Below are 26,033 nucleotides of genomic sequence, written 5' to 3' on the forward strand. Positions count from 1 at the left end.
ACATTGCATAAAATTAAGTGATATCTATTGAACAAACAAACGAATAATTACAGACGGGATTCTGCCATTTCAGAAAAGGCTGCTCTATAACACTTGCCATGATAAAAGACCTGCATTCCCTAAGAATTGTAAGCATTTACCTTCATTGTTTCATATCTGATGAACACAAGTTCGTTATTTCTGTACTCACTTCTCCTATGCTTTGCAGCCAAAGCTTGACATCATTGGTGTGTGCATACTAGAGTGTTTGTGGGAGGGTGTACTGTTCCACGGTGAAAAACATAAGTGTCCTGACAGCATACTGTACATTAGGATCTATCACATCCAAATGGTAAAGATCCTTTGTATAAACTGAGTATAAACATAATTGGTCGAGTGTTGTCTTACCCTTAGAGAGCCAAAGTGTGTCCAGGGTCTGTTTGTCTCTGGAGTTGACTCCCTCACCTGCTTTTTTGGGTGTGAATGTGTTGCTGATTTTAAGTTATTACAAAAACTAGCTACCCTGTGATTGGTGATGAAACTCCTCTTCTTTTTTCGGAAGCAAATGAACATTGGTGTAGCCATTACTAAGAAATATGGCACTGCAACAGAGGTTTTCATCTTTATTGTTTAAAATAGATAGCGGGCAGTATAGTTATCAGAGAAATGGTCTGCAGGCTTCTGAATCAGAGATGTAAATAAGAATGACTGACTGCATCATCTATCTACCTAGTCTTTTCATTCAGGGCAGCCTCTATCCTGTAAATCCTGTGTCACATTATAGTAATGCTGTCAGTTTAAAGGACTTGTGGAGAGTCTCCACTCACAACAATCCCCACATGAAGGATTTGAACCAGTAGTCTGCCAGTGAGCAGCCAAGTGTGTTAACCTCGACTCATCAGGGCAGCTGAGTGGCTCATTGTGTTAAGGCTCTGTTCTAACGTGTGGTTTAGCGCCACACAGTCTGGTATCAGTTGGCATTGCATAACTTGCAGTACACACATACACACAAGTGTATGTTGAGACATGCAATTTGGCATTCCATGTTGGAGAAAAAATAAAAATCCATCCTCATCCTTAGATTCAGACCATGTATTAGCCCATGGGTGGGCAATTCTGGTCCTGGAGGGCTGGTGTGTATGCCGGTTTTTGTTTCCACCAATAAATAAGCTGATTGTCCCAAGCACTAACACTGATTCACTAATAGATTGGATCACAACAGTAAAACATTTCATGTAAGGACACAAACAGTCTTCAGCAATCATTAGTGCACTTATCAAGAAATAATATACCTAAAATGTTATATGGTGTAAATGTTCAGGCTAATTAAGTAATTAAGACCAGAAGCTGGCATGAAGTTCAGAAACAGATATGGCCCTCCTTGCCTACTTCTGTATTAGCTGCTTAATTCTGTTGTTTGGTGTCCTTGCTATAACCCCATGTGTCTCTTTTTTTTGAAAGAAGGTGAAGAAACAAAAGGGTTGGCTGTGTGCTGGCTGGGCTATCTGAAGCAAGTTAAAGGTTTGGCACATCAACTGTCATCACTCATTGTTTATGGATATTCCTTCAGTGATGCATAATCGTCAAGGGTGGGTGTTTATCACGAAAGTTCCTGGCGTCATGGACTTTGCCATTTTTGGCAGTTCTGTGGCTTTCCCCACTTTTGCTATTTCTGCAGTTCCCTCCATTTTTGTGCTTTCTGTGATTTTTCGGCAGTTTTGGATGATAACTGTCAACCTTAACATAGCCTACAGTGTTATTTGTATAGGCATATACATTTTAGCAATATTGCCAAATGCTGGGAGAAACAAAGTGCAACAATGTTTAAGATTCTGGAATGCGCTGGATCAAGATTCCTGTTCTTGTCAGTTGCAATCAGATGTTTGATGGCCCCTGTCAACAATGTTGATGCCCAGTGCTCCTTCCCCCATTATGGTAACATTCAGTGACAGGTGGCACTCCATAAAAGACAAAACCTAGCAATGTGCAACATGTTGTACCAAAACTGACTTGAAAGAAATAAAAATTGATCCATGGTAACCATGTTTTATTTTAGTAATGCAATTTGAGCATGATCTATTTCTAACAACATTCTGTTAAATTAAAGGCAAAACAGCATGTTCTTTCTTTCCACGATTAAATGCAATGGCCTATAAATGTACTTCACGCATGGACTATTTGTACCCAGAAACCAGTTACTGCAGTTAATATTTTGACACTTCAAGCACTTGTTACTGTTGCTACATTTGTACCTGTCATTTCAATCTTTCTCACCGCTGTGCATGAAATCTATTAATTTAATAAATAAATTTGTTTTTTAAACTCTGATTTTTTCCGCTTTTTTCAGTTTTCTGTGATTTTCAACAACTTTGTTGTCACTGTTCCATGACTCCAGTCAATATTTTTCATGACAAACAACCAGCCTTAATATATTGTGCATTCAGATGTTACTCTAAATTCCAAGGTATGCACACCTAGATATATGATATATTTTGAAAGTTTGAAAGTTCTTGCTCAAACACAGTATCACTTTTCCTATAATTTCCTATAAGTGTGTCTCATCCAAGATATTCAGTACGGTACGGGTTTTATACTTAAATGATGACTTCACTCAGACTTCAGACATTCAATTTGGCGGTCCCTTTGTACGGCTGCAAAAAAAAAGGGAAAAAGGGGAAATTGGAACAATATGTGACCACAGAAAGGCCATGGATTTAATACAGAGTAGTAAAAAGGAAAAGCCAGAAAAACAAAGACTCGGCGTGCTACTTGATGTAGCATCTCTTTCGCAATGGCCCAGAGACAGCTGCAGGCTGGTGCTGGGTGTGTCTGTGGCTGCAGTGACATGAGCTCTCTTCAGAACTGCCCCGTTCCGAAATGCCGGAGGAAGCCCTTTGCGGCCTTCCAGCTTCCAGGCAGCTGGGATTCTTGGAACCCATCTGCCGTTCTTACTGCTGAGCAGCAGCCCATGGGTTTCACCAGCTACCAACAGAGCTTCTTTAAGATTTGGCACAATAAGATCTTAGAAGGCAGCCGTATGGTCGGCAGATTGACGTTTAATAACGGGTGGTCTCTGTGAGTATTGGTCTCCCCATTGGAAGCATTGGTTATCTGTTTTTTCCCCCTGACTTTTCTGTATAGGAGTGGGGTGCTCTCTCTTGTCAGCTTGATCCCTCTGTTTTAGGACTTCTTTTCTTAGATGAGATTCAGTTTTTGCCAAAACTTGTAAAACAGCGGTGGATGTGGCTATTTGAACCTGTATGGTTACAAAACGACAGCTGGCCATATTTGAGTCATCCAGAATGACCGTTTTCTCACCGGACCGCAAATATAGGCAAATGAGAAATGAGCACGATAACACGCTCCGTTTTAGCCCAGGGGACTCTTTGAAACACAGAGGGTTTGGAGGACCTTTTGAGCTTTATTCATACTCTGGTTACCCACAGCACACCACACACTGTGCTCTGAAGTTGCCTTTGAGAACCAGATGTTAATCCCTTTGGTCCATGTTGTACACCAAATGGACAAATCTGAGGGCTAAACAACCAAAAACCAAATGATAAAATTCTAAAAACTCTAACTTGTAGCAAAGAAACAGGTGGAAAATAAGTGATTTTCTTGTGCGAAGTTCTTAAAAATTCACTCAATAAATCACTACAACTTTCGCCAAACTCAGGAAATAATCTGGACTTGCAGCATCATTCTCTTATGCTTCTGGCAGGATGGGGGTTGTTGGCACTAAGAGCAGCAAGATATAAATAACATGCACACAAAAAATCCAATTTACAAATTGGCAGGCAGTAATTTCTTTAAAATCAACAAGTCAGGTTGAGACAATGGGCCTTTGTGATGCGTGATACTGTCCACTTTAGAATAAGTACACCTTTCCCATTTACTCTGGCCTGCTGACCTTGGGCAACAAAATTGTTTATTTTTCTCTATCTCCAAGGTACTTATTATCGTTCAGTCAAGGCCTTCATCATTGTTCTTCCAAGGACTCATCCAGACCCATGTCCATATTAGCAGGGGGACACGTGACCAGTGTGAGTTATTTTCGGAGGCCATTCCCACCGCTTCTTCTCCAGGTTCCCCCTCACCTGCCTTTAAAGCCTTGGGCCAGCCCTCACGACACCAAAAGCCATGAGTGAGTCAAAACGTGGCAAACTTTTGAGTCACCCAGCCGCGGGATTCCTCCCCCAATTCCACACGAGACACCCTGACAAGTGTGAACTTTAGACTCGCTGTGGTTTCTGGGTTCTTGGCAGAGGTTTGCTGCCAGCCCGCATTAGCATGGAGAGGTGGTGGCGTCACAAGTTTCAAGCCTTTGGGCTGATCCCTGCACAGGAGCCGACGGGCATAAAGGGCCGCTTGAGCACACTTTTGACCACTTGCCGAAAACACCTCTGCGGACCTGGCCACGGCACTCTCATGTGGAGCAGCTCCACCACCACCACCCCCTCCCCCAGTCCTGTCCAACAGGTACTACACTGAACTACTATGCTGTTTCCAGTGCATTTGTTATTTTACACATGCTAATGTACCCCGTGTGGGAACATTTATGTTCCAGTGTGGAAGAAACTGAAAAGTTTTGCCGTCTCGCTCCCTGAATCACTCTCCTTGGCAGTTCGAACTGCTAAGATGTCATTATAAGGGCACACTAATGAGCACCAACCATAAAGCTTGGAGCAGTGGGAAAATGGAAGAGGTATTATCTGTTATATGTTCATAAACTATGTGTTATTGCATTGAATACCATAGAGGTCAATCATATCCTGCGGTGTGAGTCAATGCCCACAGCAGCAGTGTTTCCCTTCACAGGGAATCACCACGGAGGTGGAAGTACGGTCATATGACAGAGGTCTGACCAGTGCGATTCCAAAGGTTTCCCTGAGTGGCTTATGGGTAACCGTTTTTAGCCTTTTTTTTTCCCTCAAAAACATCACAAATGTAACAATTACTGTACTTTGAAGAAATTCACTGTTGCTATAATAGTATTTGACAAATAAATATTTAGCTTTTAAAATTATTATTCAATGAAGATCAAATCTGACATGATATAGTTGCTAATAAGCACTTATTTTCAAATGTACTATTTTATATCTCACAGTCATGAAATTCTAAATTTCAGTAAAATGTTACTCCTGTAGTTACTCCTTTTTACAGAGACACATTAACATACAAAAATAAATGAAATGGCACTTTGACCTGGGGTTGGGGAAGGGGTACTGTCTATCTTGTGCTAAATCTATCAGTGCACATTTTTGAGGAACCTTCTGTCTAATTTGCAAATCCAGTGTCAGAAACAGCAAGCCAAATAATTGGGACAACAACTGGGCCAGGCATTGAAAAATGCCACAAACACAGATAGCTTAACCCTTCCTATATGTCCAGTGTTTTCACCTTTTCTGTATGTGAAAAACTTCTGCCTACTGCTGTCCCCCACATCCAACATCCATGGAATCAGTTCTATGTATGAGCAGGCCTAAATATATCTCATTTTGTGGAGCAGTCATTCATGTGCTCCGGAGATGTCTGGAGAAGCCCAGGTTATCCCCCCAGACAAGTCATCATCATTGGAGCCTATTTCAAAAGGTTGCAAAACACTTGGGTTCCCTGAAGCCTATTATGTGGTTGGCAAGACAGCTTCCAAAAAAGACGAACGGGTACATAATGCAACCACAGGATGACCGTCAGTGTACCACCAGTGGTTTCTGAAGAAGTCCCAGTGAAAAAGTCTCGGGACGGAAGAGTTTAAGAAACCTCCTCTCGACAGCCCCCTTAAATAAATAGGGCATGGTGAAAAAAAACCCAAGGAGCGCATTCACTGATATTTATTTTTTTTCTTTCCAAACTGGGTCTCTCGTCTTGAATGAGAGACTTATTTCCATTCTGCACCTATCAATTTCTACCAAAGGATTAAACAGTTTCTTCTGTTCTCTTTCCAGTCACAAAACCTCGGCAGACAAATATAGTTTTCAACGCCCTTTTACTGGCAATGAATTCATTTTATTTAGCCCTCCTTGTTTGGCATTCTGGCGCAGTCAAAGCATCCTTGTGCTTAACCTTGAGTCTGGAATAATCTACATTCTGTGTATTCTAAGACTCATGACTGTAAAATTAGCTTGAGCTCTTAAATCATTAGAAAGACAAACATGACTAATTGATTAACCAAGCAGATGAGGTAAAAAAGAAAGCTGAATAAAAATTAACAATAGTTATCCCTGTTTGATTTAATTACCTGTGTGTGAATAAATTATTTGTATCCATTGCTCTGCACAGGTAATGGCTTATGTACCATATTCAAAAGGACATTGGAGACAAAATCTATTGTACACAATATGCACAATTTCATCTACTGTGACACATAGAAGTACTGTAGATTTGGGTTTAGAAATGAATAAATTTTTCTTTGTATTATACCTACTGAAATTGTACCTGAATTGCTTGGATATGGTATTAATTAGTTTTTTTTTTTTGACCAGACAGAAAATTCCACTTTAACCTAGCCTGCGGCATTTGCCCACCCACTTTGGGCACCCTATTCCATTTTGAGCACAAAATGATTTAGCAGACATGCGTATATTTACAGGACTACTAATGTCACTACTGGGAAGTTAAGTAATTTTCCAGCATATGTTTTTATGGGTGAGTCACGATCACATCTAATTGAAAACCGTTCCCTTGTTTGTTTTTATTTGTACCTGAAGGATACAGAAAATGTTCCTAGCCATGTTAATGCCTCCGTTTTCTTCAGTAATGACAAATCCATTGCTTTTTGTCCTAATGTCATGTGCTCAGCATTTACTTCTAACACCAGGTGTTAGATTTGGTGATCACATGGGCTGTGTTTTACGTGTAATTATGGAGTGTTAGCTGGCACAGTTTATTATGACCAGTCAAAAACCACCAGGTTCCAAAGTATGGAATGCAAGTCCTGAAGTGAAATAAGTGAATAGATCAGACTAATTTTAGACTGACTACAAACAAAAAGTAACTTTTTTTGTTATAAAACTTACAATTAAGCAAATGTCCATGTAGGTTTAGCCTCCACTAGGTCTACTGCCATTATTGCACTGCTACTGCTTATCTAAGTTGCCCTGTAGCCTGTACATAGCATAAATTGAGTGCGATAATGTTGAGGTTAATGGAAGCATCACATGAGACATTCCAATTAGTGGCATACCTATCTGCCTGCCTTGAGCTCCCTACATGTACAAGGCTACTTGCTCACCTGTGATGCTTCACTGAAAGACACATTTTGGGCCCTATTTTAACAGTCAAGGGGCAATATTGACTAATGCTAACCCTAACACAAGGCGCTGACAGGTCCAACTCAGTTTTGATCATTTAGTGGTGGCAGACTGTAGCAACAACAACTAACTAACTGTGGGTGTGGTGGAGGTTTTTAAAATAAACAAAAATGGCCACTTCAACTGAGATTCATTATTTTCAAACATGTACTTGATACAGTATGCTATGAGTGTTTGATAACTTCTTTCCTTAAATAAATGAAATAATAATTAATAAAATGTGTTGTGTGTTTACTCAGGTTCCCTTTGTCTAATATTACATTTTGTCTAAAGATCTGAAACCATTCAATGCGACAAATATGCAATAATAGAGAAATCAGGAAGGGGGCGTATCGTTTTTTACGGCACTGTACGTGTGGTGCATCACTACCAAAATAGCACAATGCGGCATTGTTTCAGTTTTAACATGGTCTGGGTTGATTTCAAACTCACACACATTATTGACCACCAAATTAGCACAGCGGCAAATGTTTTCATTGACACACGCCCTATTGCATTGACAAAATCATGTTGATGCAAACAAGTTTACTGCCGACCACAAAACTGCCAAACCTGGCACAGGTGACAAATATTCTGTTAGCCGGAGACAAAACTAGTGACAGACTTACATTGTCACAAAATCAAACGTCATGTTCTCTTCAAAAGAGGAAGGAATTATATCTGGATGAGAAGTTGCTCGGTCTGCTGAAAGAAATTATTTTTTCCAGTGCAATTGGAGAACTGCTGGAGGATTACTGTATGGAAAATGCTTACTAAGATATCACTGGATAAGAAAACAATGCTGAAAAAAATCAGAAATACCAAGAAGGAAACATCATCTGTCTTGATGGCCTCTGAGGCTTCGTATGCTCCTATTTCTTTTGATGCTATATGGCTATATATATTCATTATTTTTCAGTACTCTATATGAAGTCAGGGTGTAATTTAAATATGATCGATGTATACTTCCTACATCACATTAAAACATGTTCAGATACACTGCACTCTGCCAGATGCACACTGCCATTAACCCATTGGTAACTTAATGATGATGTGAGCTCTGATCTTTGCTGACGAAATACCATGAATAGTTTGACTGCCTAAAAAGTAGCCAATTAATTGAAGGGCCTCAGGCCTGCTTTCAGTGAGAGATTAAAAATAGCTTCCAAGGGCTGTGCAACTACACGGAGGCCTGTGGCCACAGTTGCTTCCAAATCTGCGAGTCTCATCAAAAGGGCCCTTCTCTTCTGCTTTGAAGCTGCTGTCTCTGAAGTTAAGGCCTTACAGTATGTGTGCAGTACATGCAGCTTTGTGTTGGTACACATCCATGGTATATTGTGGCTTCTGTGAAGGAACTGCTAACCACGTTCTGAAACTTGACTTCAACTGCCGTTTTGGCCCTGCAAACACGGAGCACAGGGAAGACATTCATCCCAATTACCACAAAACAGATAAAACAAACAAAAAGCAAGCAGTTTCCCCTGGGTGTTTACTTTTGCTCAATCTTATCCTCTTGGTGGCTCACACTTTTACTCTTGGTGGCTCAGACTTGAATGTGCAAATGGGTAGTTTTGAGCATCACCGTAATGCACATTACTGTAGCCCCCAAAAGATTTAGTGAAGAAACTGATTGTTGCAATCAGCACTACATAAAAAAATATGCTCTCCTATGAGATTGCCCACTGCTTGACCTTGCAGACCTTGCATGCCTGTGAACACCATATTCAAAATGTACCTTTTTGTAAATAAATAAATAAATAAAATAAAAATCGTGGAACTTGTGAAGGCCATTCCCCTTTAGCATTTTTATTTTTTTTCAATGCAGTAATCATTCTCTAGAAAGCCATAAATCATGCAAAGCAATTTATTGATGTGTCTTATGGGCAACACCCTCTCTTGCCAAATACTAAATCCATCAACCACAGAATGGACCACAGGAACACACCCAGTGCACATTCACTGAAAAGCAGCAAACACACCCAGCTATGCAAATGCAACTAGCATAACCTAGCTGTAATAATTACCTGGCTGGTAATGATTTAATCTGTCTCCCCTGAAAATCTACTTTACTGTTCCAAGAATCTGCCTTAAATATCTCTATTGTAAAAAAGAAAAGCATGTGTAATGTATTTTTGGGTACTATTATTTAATTAAACTATTATTTTATGAAACAAAACATTTTAGAGCCTTTTTAAGAGGAACTTAAATCATGTGTAATGTATTTTTATGTTTTGTGCTGCAGCATATATATAAATAAGTTAAAAACAAATCACGTAAATGAAGGCCTAATTCTGGTAAATTTGATTTATAATGTACAGAGTTTTGCCTCTCTTTATTTGAAAGATTATTAAAGTGCTGAATGGTCTTCTGCAGAATAAATGCTTATTGCTAGCTTGATAAAGCTTTGTGGATTATCCAGGAATGCTGGTTCCCATCTATAATTTAATTGCTTGTAAATCATGAAGAAACAACTCATCCGTTGTCATCGGTCAGAATGCATAATGCATGTGTCTTTAGACATGTTTCTGGCATGATATAAAGTTTTAAAGACACACATGTTAATTTTGGCAATAATCTGTATGTCACTATATGGTTTCAGTTTTTTAACAGATCAGATATTACAATCTTATGTTTTGTATCATCATCACATATTTTAAAATGACCACCATTCTTGAGAAAATGGGCTGCTCTTGCCCCAGGGTGAAATTTACAGTCAACTTATCTGGACTTGCTTTTCTGCTTTGCTTTGGGATTTCTATGTATGGAAAAACACGATCCCCCAGTATGCATGTCTGACCAATACTTCCCTTTGTTGATATTTTTCCCTCAGAGTTCCATATTGATGTATCCTTTCACACAGCAGCTCAACATCAGCAAGTGCAGCTGTTTCAGTCACTGACACTCCTGTCAACAGTCAGCACTCTTTCAAAGTCACTGAGGAGTCCTCTCACTGCAACGCTAGCTAAAATTAAGGGCATCAAGGACAAAGGCTGATCCACAGCCCTCACTGGCCACTTTGTCCAGCAAGCGATAGGATTAGCTCACTTAGCTAAAGACTGGGGTCCCATGCTAAAGGGGGTTTCACATTCATCAGAGAAGCCAGTATCTCTGAACTCCTCTCCATTTTTCCCCTATAAACCCCCACAGCAACCTCAGCCATCTAATAGGCATTGGTCATATTATCCAAGTCATGGAAGCACTGTAACGGACGTAGGTCTGCAGCAGGATTAAAACCACAGCCCACTCCAGCCACATCACAGTATGAGAGATACAATTTTCCAACTGAACAAAAGACCAAGGTCTCCAGCCAAGGGAGCTAATTGCACTCTTATCGCTAATGTTGCAGTGGTCACTGGTGAGACAAGGCCAACTGTGTCCCTAATGACATGCCCCAAAACCAACAAACTTTTACTTACTGAGCCAATCTGATGTCCATTCAGCTTCATTTTTCGTTTAAGTTTGAGGTTCTTTTTGCTGGCTGTTTTCCACTTTTAGAATTGTATAGTATGGCGGAACTCACCAACATTAAATTCCTACTTTGCATTTCTACCCAGACACACATTAATTCTGTAACATTTTTCTGGCTCTATGGTATACATTTTCATTCACGTGAGAAATTCAGTCTTGCTGACTATCTGCAAGCCACTGTAGTAATTTAAGACTATTTTGTGAATTCCCTACATTGATGTAATCAGCATGTAATTCTTCTCTTTTATATATATATATACTATACAGCTGGCCCTTCATTCCTATGATAAGGAAATTTCTGTATGTGCATGTGTCCTGACACTACAAGTGGATTGAGTAGCCCTCTAAAAAATGTGCGATGCACTTGCGTGGGTAAAATGAGCAACTCAAGAAAGAAATCAATGGGGAAAAGCACTTTAAGAAGAATGGTAGCTATAACGGGGCAAACATCCCTGAAATTCTGTTTCATGGGGGCGACATAGCTCAGGAGGTAAGAGCAGTTGTCTGGCAGTCGGAGGGTTGCCGGTTCGAACCCCGCCCTGGGCGTGTCGAAGTGTCCCTGAGCAAGACACCTAACCCCTAACTGCTCTGGTGAATGAGAGGCATCAATTGTAAAGCGCTTTGGATAAAAGCACTATATAAATGCAGTCCATTTACCATTTACCATGTATATCAAAAGCACGGCCGGATCTAGAAGTGGGCATGTGTTTGCAATGCCCACCCAAATTTCTGCTGTGCCCACCCAATTGGTCAACTTTATTCTGCGCCATTTGAATCTGTCAATCACGTTTATTTCATTCGCCCCGTCAGAATTTCCTGATTTCTGATTTGCTGGTTGGACAAAATAATTAGATTGTGTTAATTACATTAGCTAACTAGCTAACGCAACGTTACCTGATATGAGAGATGGATACTGTGCGCAACGTTGTCTAAACTAATGTTGTCTTTCATGACATGGTCCGGTAGCTAGTGTTAGCTGTGCAAATAGCTATGTAATTTAGTAAAGTTACATTGTCATTAAATGTAATACAAAATCTACATCAACAAATAGTATGATCTCTCATGTTGCACAAAAACTTTTTAGGGCTCCATAACTCCCCCAACCCCCCCTTTCTCTGTTATTGTAACGCATGCAGACATCGGAAAAAAACAGTATGCTGCTCACACACAAGTGAGTTGAAGAGCGAGCCTGTTGCGTTAGTTCCGCCTACCCTCTCTGGCGGACCAACCACTGATGGGTGATGAAAAACACGTCACTAAATGTCGCCACAGACACCAAGTTTTTTAATCATGAATTATGATAATAATAATAGTATAAATTAATATAAAAATAGGCTCAATCACCATTGTGTTACCCAATGCAGCGATAGATAATGACTTAAAAGACATTTATTTTAATGAAAATCTTCGAGATTATTACTTTAAATTAACATTCTGCGGAGCATTGTAGAGCCTGTGACAGTGGAGGAGGAATATCAGTTCATTCTTATTGAAGCTTATTCTTGTTAAAATTTATCTTGTTGCTGTAGTTTGTTGTTGTGTTGAATAAGGATCTTTACTGGTAGTGGTTTAGTTTACTAGATAAATAGCTAGCTAGCTAGCTAACGTTACTGTTAGCTAGCAAGCACACTATAACAGTATTTCACATTTGACAGTTTGCTAATGTTTATATCAGCGCTCAGTATAAACAAAGTTACCTGGTTAGATAGATTACGTGCTAGACTTCACTTAAAGTAGTCATACACAGCCATAAACACCATGCAATGATTTTTGGTTGCCAAATCAAGGCTTGCTACCAGCAATTCAGTTACAGCTGCTCTTAGCTCGAACTCCCAGGCTTCGGAACCGGCGCCTTTGGATCAAGTGTAATGTTCAAGCAGTAATGTTACATCTTCCCTGCCCACTTCGCACCAACACAGTGCAGTCAGCGGTGTAGTTCCTGCTGCTGAAAATCATCTAAGTGATCTGAATAATAGTGCACCATCCCAACCAATACTAAAAGTAATTCCTAAACGAATGTTTAGTCTGACATCTCGTTCGTTTAATCCGAGCTGGTACCGATCACAGCCGTGGTTGTAATACTCAACCAAACTAGATGCATGCTTCTGCTTCCCCTGTCGTCAGTTTGCTGGCGTGGCTGACAGAGACGCGGTCCTGATTAAAGGGATGACTATGAGAACATAATGTAGAGTTCACAAATATAGTTCAAACAGTTCAAATAGTTCAAACTTGAAATATGTCCATGTGCGAAATTGTTCTAGCCCCAGAAGTCAGTAAGTGCTAGTGCTCACACCTGATACTTCTCTATTACAATCTTAGCCTATTCCTCATGTGCAAATAATTTTGAGTGCAACTGTAGAGTGGTAATGTTTAAGAATAGACACATCAGTCGTATATTAAAACTAGGAAAACAGCTCAACAATGTAGTATAGCCCACTGTGTGAAAAAGTGCCCACCCCAAATTTCTAATAGCCCCCCCAATCTGAGCAGTCTAGATCCGGGCCTGATCAAAAGTATTCTTTCAAACCAACGATATTTTGTTATAACTATTTAAAGTTTCACCTAGCATGTGTCAGTGCATTCCGCTTGCTTGCTATCACAGTGTAATTTTTATTTATTTGTGAGAGGCCATATTGATAAAGGCCAACATTTTGCTTTGCATTTCGAGCCTCACTGTACATCTTCCTGAGATTTGCCTCAGAAAGTGTTGCACACTTGATTTAATTACCCAAAAATGAGAGGCAAAATACAAACCAAAATGGGAGCATTCAGAGAGACCACAGGGCACAGTGAGGATAACTTGAGAAGGTCACATACCTCGTGCAGATTTCCAATGGTCGGCAGAGGCCTCGTCCTCCACATGAATTGGTCTCAAGTCTTTCATCCTATCCAAGCATTTTTTGGCAAATTTCATTGCTGCCACGCAGACCATTTACCAACGGAGGTTATGCAGCATTTGGCAATTTAGTTACCCTATATTTCATTTGCTGTATACTCAGATGTCATTTTCGTGCAGAGCAAAGGGCAACAGGTCTATAATTTTGTCCAGGCTTTGATTTCAAAGGTAGGCTATATAGGGTTCTGTTTAATTTAGATTACGGCAATTACTCTTTACTGTTAAAGATCAACAAAAAGTGCATTTCATAAAATTTACGTATGTATGTATGTATGTATGTCACAGATAAACTAAATGTGCATTTCATAAAATGTATGTATGTATAGTAGACATGCATGTACTGTATGTACTGTATCTATGCATGGATTTTCAGGATGTATGTCACAGATTAACAAATTGTGCATTTCATAAAATGAATGTATGTATGTATGTATCCATGAATGTTTGTATGTATGTATATATGTACAGACTACACATATGCATGTATGTACAGACTACAGTTGGCTGCCTGAATACAGTTCCATATCTATAAGATTAACAGAGATACTCTGGGAAGCTTGGTGAGGTCTTCCCCCAATTAAGGCTGCAAATAAATATTGCACTATCTGAGCGAGAGACCCGCCTTTAAAATAAAAAAATAGATCTGACAGCCTGCCCACCTTATGCATTTTTTTACTCATTACTCATACAGGGGTATGCAGAAAGGATTACAGACCGAGATGATGTTGCTGCACGGGACGTGCCATGTCGATGATTGAACCCCTGGCCATACAGGAAAATTCTCACATGGACTGGGAGTCATCCCACCCTACAGATTGCACCACCACAGTCTCCCTCAAGAAACTTCTTTTGAAAACTGATTCAGTGTATTACTTTGAAAAACAGTTTAAATTTCTTCAGAAATTTCCCTGTGACACATAAAGGGCTTCCAAAACACCATAATCTTCTTTATGTTTCATCTCAACCTTGTGACATTAAGTGCTGTATTTTGTTATCTCAGTATAATGTTATATTGCCCGTGGCCTGGAGTGAGATTCCTGTCCATACGCTTATCTGTTGTGAGATAAGTAAGTAAATGAGTAAATAAGTAATATTTTAAGTCTCCCCAGGTACCAGAAAAATGTGAATTAACTGTTAGCAGATAAGGCGAGATAGCAAAAGTCAAGTAAAATACGGAGAAGCAGGTAGCATGGTTCGTATACTCTCTTACAGTTTTGGATGATCTTTTATCTATTTCACAGAACAATATCAGGAATGATCTTTTTTTTATCTCTTGACTTCTCTGTGTAGAACTGGAGGCATCCAGCACAGAAATTGTCTGCCCAAATGGGACTGATTTTGACTTTTTAGACACTTTACACTTGGGAAACTTTATACAAATTACACAACAGCAAATCCACATTCACCTATTAATCACCACTTAACACACACTTATATATGTATATGTAGTGAGCTCCATAATGTTTGGGGAAAATTTCTTGATTTAGCTCTGTACACCACAATTTTAGATTTTTTTAAATCAAACAATTCACCTGTGGTTAAAGTGCACATTCCCAGCTTTTATTTAAGGATATTTTTTCACCCTGTAGAAATTACAGCACTTTTTATACATAGCCCCCCTATTTCAGATCAGAATAATATTTGGGACATATTAATGTCATGTGAGTACTTAAGTTTAGTACTTTGTCGCATATCCTTTGAATGCAATGACAGCTTGAAGTCTTTGACCCATCACCAAGTGCTGAATATCTCTGGTGATACTCTGTCAGGCCTATACTGCAGCCACCTTCAGCTCCTGTTAGTTTTGGGGGCTAGTTGCCTTAGGTTTCCTGTTCAGCATGTGACATGCATGTTCAACTGGATTCAATTCGGGTGACTGACTTGGCCAGTCAAACATTTTTCAGTTTTTGGTTTTGAAAAACTCCTTTGTTGCTATAGCAGTACGTTTGGGATCATTGTCTTGCTGTAGGATGAAGTGTCATCCTATGCATTTGGTGGCATTTGGTTGAACTTAAGTAATAAGATGTTTCTGTGCACTTCAAAATTCTGTTGCTCTCAGCAGTTACATCATCAGTGAAGACAAGTGAGCCAGTACCTGTGCTAGCCATACAAGCCCAAACCATAACAACCCCACCACCATGTTTCAGAGATGCTTTCACGTTGCCCTTGCCATCACTCTGATACAAGGGAATCTTGGACTCATCTGTCCACAAGACCTTTTTCCAGAACTCTGCAGGCTCTTTTAGGTACATATTAGCAAACTGTAACCTGGCCATCTCATTTTTGCAGTGAACTAATGGTTTTCATCTCACAGTGTAGCCTCTATAGTTCTGTTCCTGAAGTCTTCTGCAGACAGTAGTCACTGACAGATCTGCAGTCATCTACATCCTCCTAAACAGTGTTTCTGATCTGTTGGACAGGTGTTTGGGGGTTTTTCTTCATTATGTTGAGAACTCTGCGGTCATCAACTGTAATGGTCTTCCTTGACTTACCAGGCCCTTTGAGATTACTGTGCTCACCAGAGCTCTATTTCTTCTTAATAATGTTCCAAACAGTTGATTTTGGTAGGCCTAAGGTTTGGCCAGTGTTTTCGACTTTTTAAAAAAATTTCTCCCTCATAATGGCCTTCTTGGCACAACTCTTGTCCCCATGTTGACAAACAGCAATAACATACTGAGAATCAAGACTAGATACTGAAAGTTGTCTTATACCTGCACTACAGAAGAAATTGAACACACCTGGCAAATCAGAAACACTGGTGAATTTGTCCCAAACATTATGTTGTGCGGAAATGGGGGGATTGCGTATTAAAAAACTGCTGTCATTTCTACATGTTCAAACCAAAATGTATAAAATATGCTCTTCAATAAAAGTCGAGAATCTGCACTTTAACAGCATTTAACCCTTTTTTGTTCACACCCCTGATAAACATGTGAAAAAACTGTACAAAATAAAGAATACAAGTACATTTTATGCTCACAAGATTAATAAAATTCTAAACCTACAGTGTGAATATTATTTTACAGTAAAACATATTTGTTTTAATAATATTTTATTTCCAGAAAACACCTGGATCACCATTATTCACACTCCTATCTACTCTTTTAAATACAATCCAACAACAAAAAAAAACCTTCGCAAATATACAACTTACTTGATGTTCATTGGAAAGTTAGGAAATTGTGTAGTGGCCTACAATGGTCTCATGTTACTTCAGGTTATAAAAAGGAGGGAGCACACATTTGAAATACTTTAGTCTTCATGGTGAAATGCCAAGAACTCCCTGAAAGCATCGGGTAAATGCATTGACTTCTAAAGATCCGGAGATGGCTACAAACATGTTTATCTTGCTCATACATGGATGGTTCAAAAGGCAAAAAAGGCCAAGGGGCACAGTTCATTATCTTCAAAAGGCAAAAAAGGCCAAGGGGCACAGTTCATTATCTTCAAATTAACCCAGCATCATGGCGTTACAAGGTATCCAAAGCTACGATTCCATGACGCCTCCATGACAATGGCTTTTATGTTGCATGAAGCAAGCCTCTTTTGAAGACAGTTCAATGAAAATGGCATCTTGAATTTGCTAAACTACATCTGAACTACAATTGGAACTGTGTCTTGTGGTCAGATAAAACAAAAATCAAGCTTTTTGGACAAGTATATCAGTATTGTGTTTGGCATCCAAATAATGCAAGTAATGTTGAAAAGCACCTCATGGTGGATGTTTAATGCTTTGGGGTTGTTTCACATCCACACACCCTGGGGCCCTTGTTAAAATAGATGAAACCAAGACATTTTGTCCAAAAACCTTGATTCCTCTGCCAGAAACCCACACCTTATCACTTCCAACCAGATAGAATCTTTAAAATACTTCCAAAGCAACAAAAAATGGTTGACAGAGTACAAGATCAATGTCCTGAAGTGGCCATCTCCATTTCAAGACCAGAATCCGGTTGAACGTTGGTGGTTTAAACTCCGTGTCCGTGGACATCAACCGAAGTATCTGAAGGACTAGAGCAATTCTGCGCACAAATGAATGGTTGAGGACCCCACCCCTAAAAATGTATAACCTTATAAACCACAACCGAAGGTAACTACTTGCTGTTATAATGGCCACGGCAGGAACCACAAATAAGAACAGGGGTGTGATTATTTGTGATTCTTGATCGTTTTTTTGTCATTTTGTAAAACATTTGATTGTGGTCTGTGTAATGCATTATAATTAAAAAATATATAATTTTCTGCATTTCTGAGAAAAATATATACCTCTGTACTTGTATATTTTATATTATTTTTTGTTGAGTTTACTGTATGTACTCTATATGCATGTACACACAGACACACACACAAATCATTCATTGATATTGGGATTTTTATTTCTTCATAAGTTCAGGCCGTGAGCCTGGAAAACAGTAGCGACCACTAGGCATGGCATTTGTCGTTTGTTATTAGTGGGTGGATTTAAGTTTGGATTTGGTCGAGTTTCTGGTTTGTGCTACGCAGTAGCTGGTTTACCTCCTGACACCCACGTCACCCTCCCAGTACGTGGAGTAACACACAACTCCAAACCACAGCTCAGCTGACCCCTGTTTGCTTTCTCACTGATAGCTTCCCTCCGTGTGCACTACGTGTCCACCTACCCTTCTTCCGTTGTTGTGGTTTAGTCCGCCTTGTAATTTGCCCAGAGGACTCCGCCACGGCCCTCAAAAAACCATGGTTGTAGTTTCAGCCTCCAAGAAACCCCAGCCACGTCTTGGAACGTCAGTACTGTTTGTGTAACGACTGCAGAGGTCTCTGGTCTTGTGAGGGATTGTTCCAAGTCGTACCTTCCTTCAGCAGGGGAGAAAAGGGCGACTGCAAAAGCAAGAGCTGGTCTTGCTAAGTGCTTAATGTCACCATGAGAGATTGAATTTGATATGCTACCAAAATCCAGGATCTTTAAGGCAGTAGAGGACAAAGGCCTGGATGTAATGAACATATGTTCTTTACTTGTACTTGCAAGCAAATCTAAGTGTTAGGCTCTTTTTTCCCAAAAAATGTGGCGAGTTAATTTTGATGAATAATGAACTTGTCAAACTGTTTATGAAGAAGAACACTTAACTCTTATATTCATTTGTAAGTCAGTCTTAATGAAAATGTTGATTGAATTGTGCACAAATCTTATCACATCTTATTCATAATCAGCAAATTCTAATCATTCTGCATTTGTCTGTCATTACTGTACTTCCACCAAGGGCATAACTTCAGTTTGAATATTAGGTAGATTGGAATAAAGGGGGTCCTGGGGCATGCCTCCCTGTAAGATTTTTGTTTAAAGAACATCATTTCTGGTCAAATCAAAGAGGAAATTACTACAGAGTAAATACTACAAATCACGGATCAGTAAGGGTATTTGTCGCAGAAAATGTGAAATCGCGGAGCTGTCATGGCAAAGTTGTTGATAATCACGAAAAACTTAACAAAAAATGGAAGACATCACAGAAATCAAGAGTTCAAATAACGTAAATTTGTTAAATTAATGAATAGATCTCATGTGTAGCAGTGGGAAACGAATGAAATGACATGCACAACTGTCACAGCAGTAACAAGTGCTTGAAGTTTATAAAAAATCAATGGGCTGTTGCTGGCTGCAAAAGAACCACCTACAAGTCAGGGGCGTGTCCAGGAGAGGGGGCTGTGGTGGCACCTGCCGCCCAAAAAATTTGATTGGCCACCCCAAGTGCCACCCTACACACTCTGGGAAATTATACGTCATTAGGTTGTCAATCACACTGACTCGGAGCGGCTACAGTCTGGGTTGTTCTTTTAAACACCTGTGTTTAAAAGCAAAGCGCAAATATAAAGCCCCAGCTTTCGCACACATGCATTTTAGTCCTTAAATGTTCCCACAGTTTTCATTGTCAGCATCCTGTGAGAACAGAGCCGGAGTTGATTTTCCATGTAAGCAGCAGGGGCGGCAGGATTGAATTAGTGGGTGGGCCAAGGTAATAATGAGTGGGCCAAATTATTTAAGATATTCTTAATCAGCAAAGGCAGTATTTAATTTAAATAGGACAATACGCTGGTAAAGTTAAAGTCATAACGTCATTGTCAGAGTGCAGAGACACCCTTTTCTTAATTTGTCAAATAAAGGCTTATCATCACTGCATGTAAGACCTTACATCACTACATGTAAGACCTTCCTCCAATTATTCAGGTCAGTACCTGGAAGCAATGCTTATGGATAAAGCATATAGAAGGTGATGACATTCTTGCTTAAGACCTCATTTCTAGCACAATTTGTTTATTAAATATTTTAGGCTACTGAATCTGCCCTTTCAGTAATTCTTGCACAAAGCATTGCTAATAGAAAATGTTGGAGCTGCGTTGTGATTTTATGAGGTACATTTGAACATTTAACCTACTGTAGAAATGGAACAAACAGCACCACTGTCTTTGCTTGGCATGGCTTTGTCTTGTAAAAAACACCATTACGAAATTGCTTGTGTGCTATTTAGGCCTAATTTTCCCTGGTAAACATCTTTGCCAGTTGCTTTTTTCACACACCATGTCACCTGAAACTTCTGTGACAAACACCTAGCCTTACTGATCAGTATATCCCAGTTACATCATGAAATCCCCATCTTTATTATTAGGAGGTCAAGCACCAAGGGCTTGCTAGCCAAGCCCCAAGGGTGTGTAGGACCCCTATTGTTTTTGCTAGGATTCTTCTTCTACCTATTTTTCTTCTCTCTCGCTACATTTTCTCCCCTTTCCCATGCTGACAGGCAGGCACGCTTCACTTGCATATCACATTGCATGAGCTCTTGTGGGAGAGAAAAGGATAGGCAGAAAGGAAAGGATGTACAGCAGGCTATGGGGGAAAAATCGACAGCTCAAAGGAGTACTTTCACTCCAGAGGGAAAATGGCCTGATGCTCCACCACCATAAGTACCATATGTGTGCATGTGCCAGGCTGGGAAGAATGAACGACTGGACCTTGCACACTGCTCGTCTCCCTCTCCCATTGAAGTATGCAGTGCACCCAAGCAGCGCAACTGTGGTATGAAGGCAACTAAATCGTTACAAAGTTTTGTTTATGTTTTTGCAGAAATTTCAGAAAGACACAAATTGCACGCAATGATCTGCGGCTCACCCTTGGTGCTTGGCCCCCAACATCGCTGCTTGCAGCTATATTTTGAAATTATTTTTCTCGTCATCATGCTATATTATTGAGGGGTTATTTGGTCTGTTTTGTATATAGGGAAGGGGTATAACCCCCATGTCCCCCCACAACTTGCACCCTTGACTGTCGCTGTGTTCTTCAGATTCATTGCACTGTCCTCTGCCACAAATATGAAGCACATTTTTTTTACACATTTTAACTGCAATATCTCTGATGTTGACAACAAAAATCTGATATGCCAATTACTCAGATTTGACTGGAACATGTATATCATGAAATTTTGATAATCATCATGTAAAGTTAACATCATATAACTTATTATAGGTTCCAAATAAATATTGCACAAAATGTGAAAATTTAGATTTTATAGCAGCCATGTTCCACAAGCCTTTAAAAGTTCTACTTAGGTTGTTGGTCTAAGTTTGACCTAGAGCACTTTGACTTTGATATAAATTATCTTGAAAAATGCATTAGCTGAGATCAGAATATGCACTTCAATTAGAAGCATTAGAAGCATAACATATTTCATACATTCTAAATATCATTGAATGCAAAATAGATGGAGCAATGGAAGTGGGAGGAATCTCACTGCAGGCATGTATCATGGGTAATATCTCAGGGCAGGGAAATGGAATGAACATGCGAACCGCACAGCCATATACTTTATGCAGTGTAAAAACAAACCTAAAATATAGTTTATTTTATGTATTTCTTCCTTCAGCCAATGATATGGTCTGATCCACGTAAGACCATAAACTAAGCCTACACTGACCACACACTTACCGATTAAATATATGCCTTTCCAGACACCTACTGTGAACTTGGTGGCTGATATGCAGTCCCAAGTGACCTGGGTCATGTCACTAAAGCCAGCTTTTCCCCAATGTGCAATGGCCTTCGAGTGCAGCGTGTTACACTCTCTTGTTTCAGCATTTGCTTGACTTTGACCAGAGAATCAAGACCTGGGAACTGTTGCAACTACTCTCTCCAGATTGTCACAATGTATTGTACACAAAGTATATCCCTTTGGTGTTACAGCTGTCCCCACCAGCTGAAATATCTAATCTAGCTTGAATGAGGATGGACCTCAAACCACTTGCCGGCAGCACGCCATGTCCTAGGTGTCCTTACCACACCCAGTTTTTAACTGGTGCACCCAACAATTGGAGGTTCCCCCTGGTTTGCAGTCTCGATCTATCTCCCTCCAGCCTCCAGCTCCATGATCACAATGTCCCCCCAGTCCACCTGAAAATTTCTGTTACACCTGTGATTGTAACTCTGGCACTGCTACTGCCTCGAAGTCAAAGTGCTCTTGGTTAGGTTTAGACCAACAACCTCGGTGTATTGTGCCTTACGGAGAATTAAGACTCTGGTTGTGGAAACATTCTAAACAGAATGACCCTGTACCAAAGTAATCTGTAAAATCTCTCAGGTATGGATGCTACAACTTGACATATCAGTTGCCACAAGAGATTGAAGAACTCACTGTATATTACACTATTTAATTAAGCTTGGCACTGAAAAAGGAGTCCTGCATCACTTGCTTTTCCAAGAAAGCAGTGAGCTCAAAATGTTCAAGCAAACAGCTGATGTGGAATGTATCAGCATATATAAATCAATATCTGTCTTTCAAGAGAATGATAGTTACAGAGAAATTTATCAAGAATAAGGTCAAGTTTACTGTTAAATGTGGAATATATTTAAAGGGCAGGAATGTTTTAATTTATACGTTTTCAAAAATCAAATACTTAAATGTAGTTATTTTCTTTTGTTAGAACTTCTGTAGTCAAGAAAGTATCTGCAAATTAGTTGACAATAAACTTACTAAACATGTGCTCAGTAGTAAATTGCAATGCTGCCCTATGTATGCTCCAAAAACTCCCACCTTTTGTATGGAAACTTGATTTTAAAACATGTTAAATGTATAACATGGTGGTATTTTTATCACTTACAATTGAAACAATGCAGAAGCAAATCAACAATGTGGTTTGAACTTATTTGTGAAGTTACACCTAGAGCGTGCAGGAAATGCCATGAAGTGGGCTGGGCAGTATCCCTTACTATAAATATGGGATAAGAACTTGTACAAACGTATTTCACTTGGATAGAGAGAGGTCAGTGTTGGTAATATGAGATCACAGTCAGCAATGAAATTACACGTGGTGAGTTATGGCAAGCGCTTTCTTTTCTCTTCGAGCTACATGATAGGCAAATATTTTTATTTGTTAACGCCGTTTTCCATTGTAATTTGTTGATCGCAGCATCAGTGGCATCGTTGAGCATCGTTACACTAGAGACAGGCGCGCATGCTGTGACGAGAGCGGATAATGCTAGTTTAGGCTATCATACATGATGGATTTTTGTCGTGAATAATTATTTTACATAGGGACCTTTCTTGACATTATCATTCCTGTCAAAGGGCTTAAGACACCGTTGTTTCAGAGTTTTGCTAGAATTTAAATTGAGAAAAGAATGGAATAGGAAAAAGAAAGATTTTTGGAATGTTGTTTCATTTATGGAATTGTTCGACTTTTTAATGAAAATGTTTTATAACAAGGGATATTCGATTTAGGTTACTGATGCCGATTTTAAGAAATTCGAAGTACCTCGAACTGCTGTATGTCGGTTTTTGTCGTAACAGGCTACACGAGGATGAATAAGTAACGTTCTCCAGTTTTTCGAACGAATCTACGTCGGTAGATGTATGAATGGGAAACGCTATACAACATTCACTTAATTTTATAGATTTGTTCATTCAGAGTAATTCTGCAAATTGGTTTACATATTTGTGTGAAAAATGTAAGTTGTAAATAAATATTATAGATACGTTTGTTTGTCTTCCGTATGCCTACAGACGAGTTCGTATGGAGTAGTAATAAAATTATGTCACAGAGTGAATTAGCATTTTAAACAGCCTGTCACGAGAACATCGTGAATGCGCTGTTTTCCACCCAGAACAGCAGTAGCCTGTAAATCCTCCCCGATCTCGCGCACACATGTAAGACTGTGGTTTCTACTTAGTAACCGCAGAGTTGAGAAATGTACAGCTTCACGAAGATTCACGGAGACTATGTAGCTAATTACTGGCCCGTGCATTCGTGCTGGAGCGCATTTTTTGAGAATAAATTGTGAAAAGATAGATTTAATCTTGCACAATTATGGGGACTTGGCATCAAGAGAATGTACATATAACCCATAAAGAAAATAAGGAAGAGGCGTAGGCCTACAGTTGGCAAGGTGCTATGGCTGAAATACATTTAAACATCGATTGTAATATAAATGATCACAAAGATTGCTCATTCTCACGTTAATGGATAAGTATTATGCACCGTCGGTGCGTTGTTTTGTGCCATAACATAATCTGTTTTAAACAAGTACATTGCTGTCTGCGCTGTGTTTTGCATGGTCAGCTGTATTTGTACAATATCATTATTTGCATATGTTCCTGTTTGATGTTTATCTATGGCAGTATATATACTCAAACTGGTTTATTATAGATGTGTTTTGTGTAAAAACATTTAAGTTGATATTTGATGTTCGGCGTTTTTCTATGGAGCTATCAAGCCATTGTACACATATTTTCGCATTTAAAGGCATGGCTACAGATTATAAAATTGGCAACGTGAAGTGTCAAATATCATGTTGTAGGTTTGTGCTGATAATTTGTTGAGTGTGATATCACCTGGATTCTTACCAGTATATGTACCTGGAACCTCACAGACCTTTAAAAAGAACAGGTGGTATTTTGAACTTCCTCCAAATTAGTTATTTAAAGTCAGTTAAGAGAGCCTGGGGGCTGTAGATTTCTTAAGGTAATGACATTTATTTTGGCACCGTCCTTTTTACATAAGCAGAACCTGTTCACCACTGAATTCTGTTGGATAACTGAAAGTAGAACTAGCTTCACACCCATCAAACGTATATTCAAAAAGGAACAACAGAATGAAAGGAGGCTCAGAATGATAACTTCCTCATTCAGGTGTGTTCAAGGGATAGAAACGTTAAAGTCCACTGTTCCTTTTATTAGCACAAAACAGTCCCCTTTACTCATTGTTATCATGGCCTTATGACCGATATTATTCAAAATAGCATACGAAACAAGGAAAACAAGCTGATAACAAATGGGCTTTTCTCTTGTATCCTTTGTGGAGGACAGCTGCAGGTTTATTGCTGAAAAATTAATATTTTAATAGCATAAAGTGACATACACAAAGTATGAAAGCCATATGGTTTTCAGGCACATTCATATGAGCACCCACCATCACGGCCGAAGATATGAAAGGATACATAAACACATAATATTGATAGTATAAACAGGCATTTAAGACTCTCATATTTAACCAAATCACAAACAGTTAAGAAAATTGTTTGTGGTGTTTGGGAGGACCACAAAACATTGGGGAGAATGTTTCAGATTATGTAACACACGTATTACAGTTAATGGGAAAAATAAGCAGACTTCATCATGCTTGATCTGTCATCCATCTGTAAGGATGTTTCTTAGTCTATGATAAACAGGAAAAAAATATTGTGAATTGTAGGTGGGCTCGGGAACATATAATATCCTGTCCTTTGAAATCTGAAGAACTGTATGGACCTCTCTCATTTGTTAGAAACGTTGATGGTTTATGATGATGTACAAAGGCTGTGGTGCTGTAGAAGGCTAGGGTTCCAAGGGGGGGGGGGCGGGTGGACACTGCTACTCAGAATAGTGTGCCACAAACTTCTCTATGTGAGTTGTGTATACTTGGAACAGATTTTGATGCACTCGTTCCTTCACAAGGTGCTTTCTAATCTTACGGAAGACCAATGGCACCACACAAAACTGGAATGATCAAGATAATTGATCATTCAACTTTGTTGGAGCCTCAAGAGCATTTATCAGCCAAACTCGAACGGTGTGATTTCCATTTAAATTTGTATCTAAATGCAAAATTAAATTTGTAACCGGATGAGTCGCGTGCTGTTGATTGTATTGTCAGGTCCTAGTGCAGAGCTCTTAAGCTCACTTTACTTGTGGTTTGGACTTGGTGTCCAAGACCCAGAGCTTGGAAGAGAATGAAGACTGGGAAGTTTCCAATTTTGTTGTGGGTGGCTGGAAAAACAATATTTACAGTGTGGAAAAAACTTGAAAACTTTTGTGATTTTCTTGCTGTCAGTTATAGGGCTATATAGGATACCTTTAAATCAAGCGTTTACATTTTGAGCTGGCTGTAGGCTACAAGTGTAATTTTTT

At 39.4% G+C, this 26,033-nt stretch overlaps 1 protein-coding gene across 4 annotated transcripts in view; it reads left to right on the forward strand.

Annotated features, from left to right (window-relative positions):
• Positions 1-26,033, forward strand: part of LOC135256575 (tumor necrosis factor receptor superfamily member 11B-like) — a 114,823-nt gene that overhangs the window by 77,832 nt on the left and 10,958 nt on the right. For 2 of the 4 annotated variants that reach the window (XR_010330469.1, XR_010330473.1), the window contains exon 4: positions 14,324-16,570. The exons of 1 other annotated variant lie outside the window; for it this stretch is intronic. Coding sequence is in view for 1 of the 3 variants with exons in the window: in XM_064338486.1 (XP_064194556.1) it covers positions 22,927-22,959 (33 nt within the window). In the remaining 2 variants the exon portion in view is untranslated. Of the gene's footprint in view, positions 1-14,323; positions 16,571-22,848; positions 22,960-26,033 lie in introns of those variants that run through there. One more of the 4 variants, XM_064338486.1, reaches the window with a different exon arrangement.

The sequence above is a fragment of the Anguilla rostrata genome, chromosome 1 (assembly GCF_018555375.3).
Source record: "Anguilla rostrata isolate EN2019 chromosome 1, ASM1855537v3, whole genome shotgun sequence".
In the NCBI taxonomy this organism is placed as follows: domain Eukaryota; kingdom Metazoa; phylum Chordata; class Actinopteri; order Anguilliformes; family Anguillidae; genus Anguilla; species Anguilla rostrata.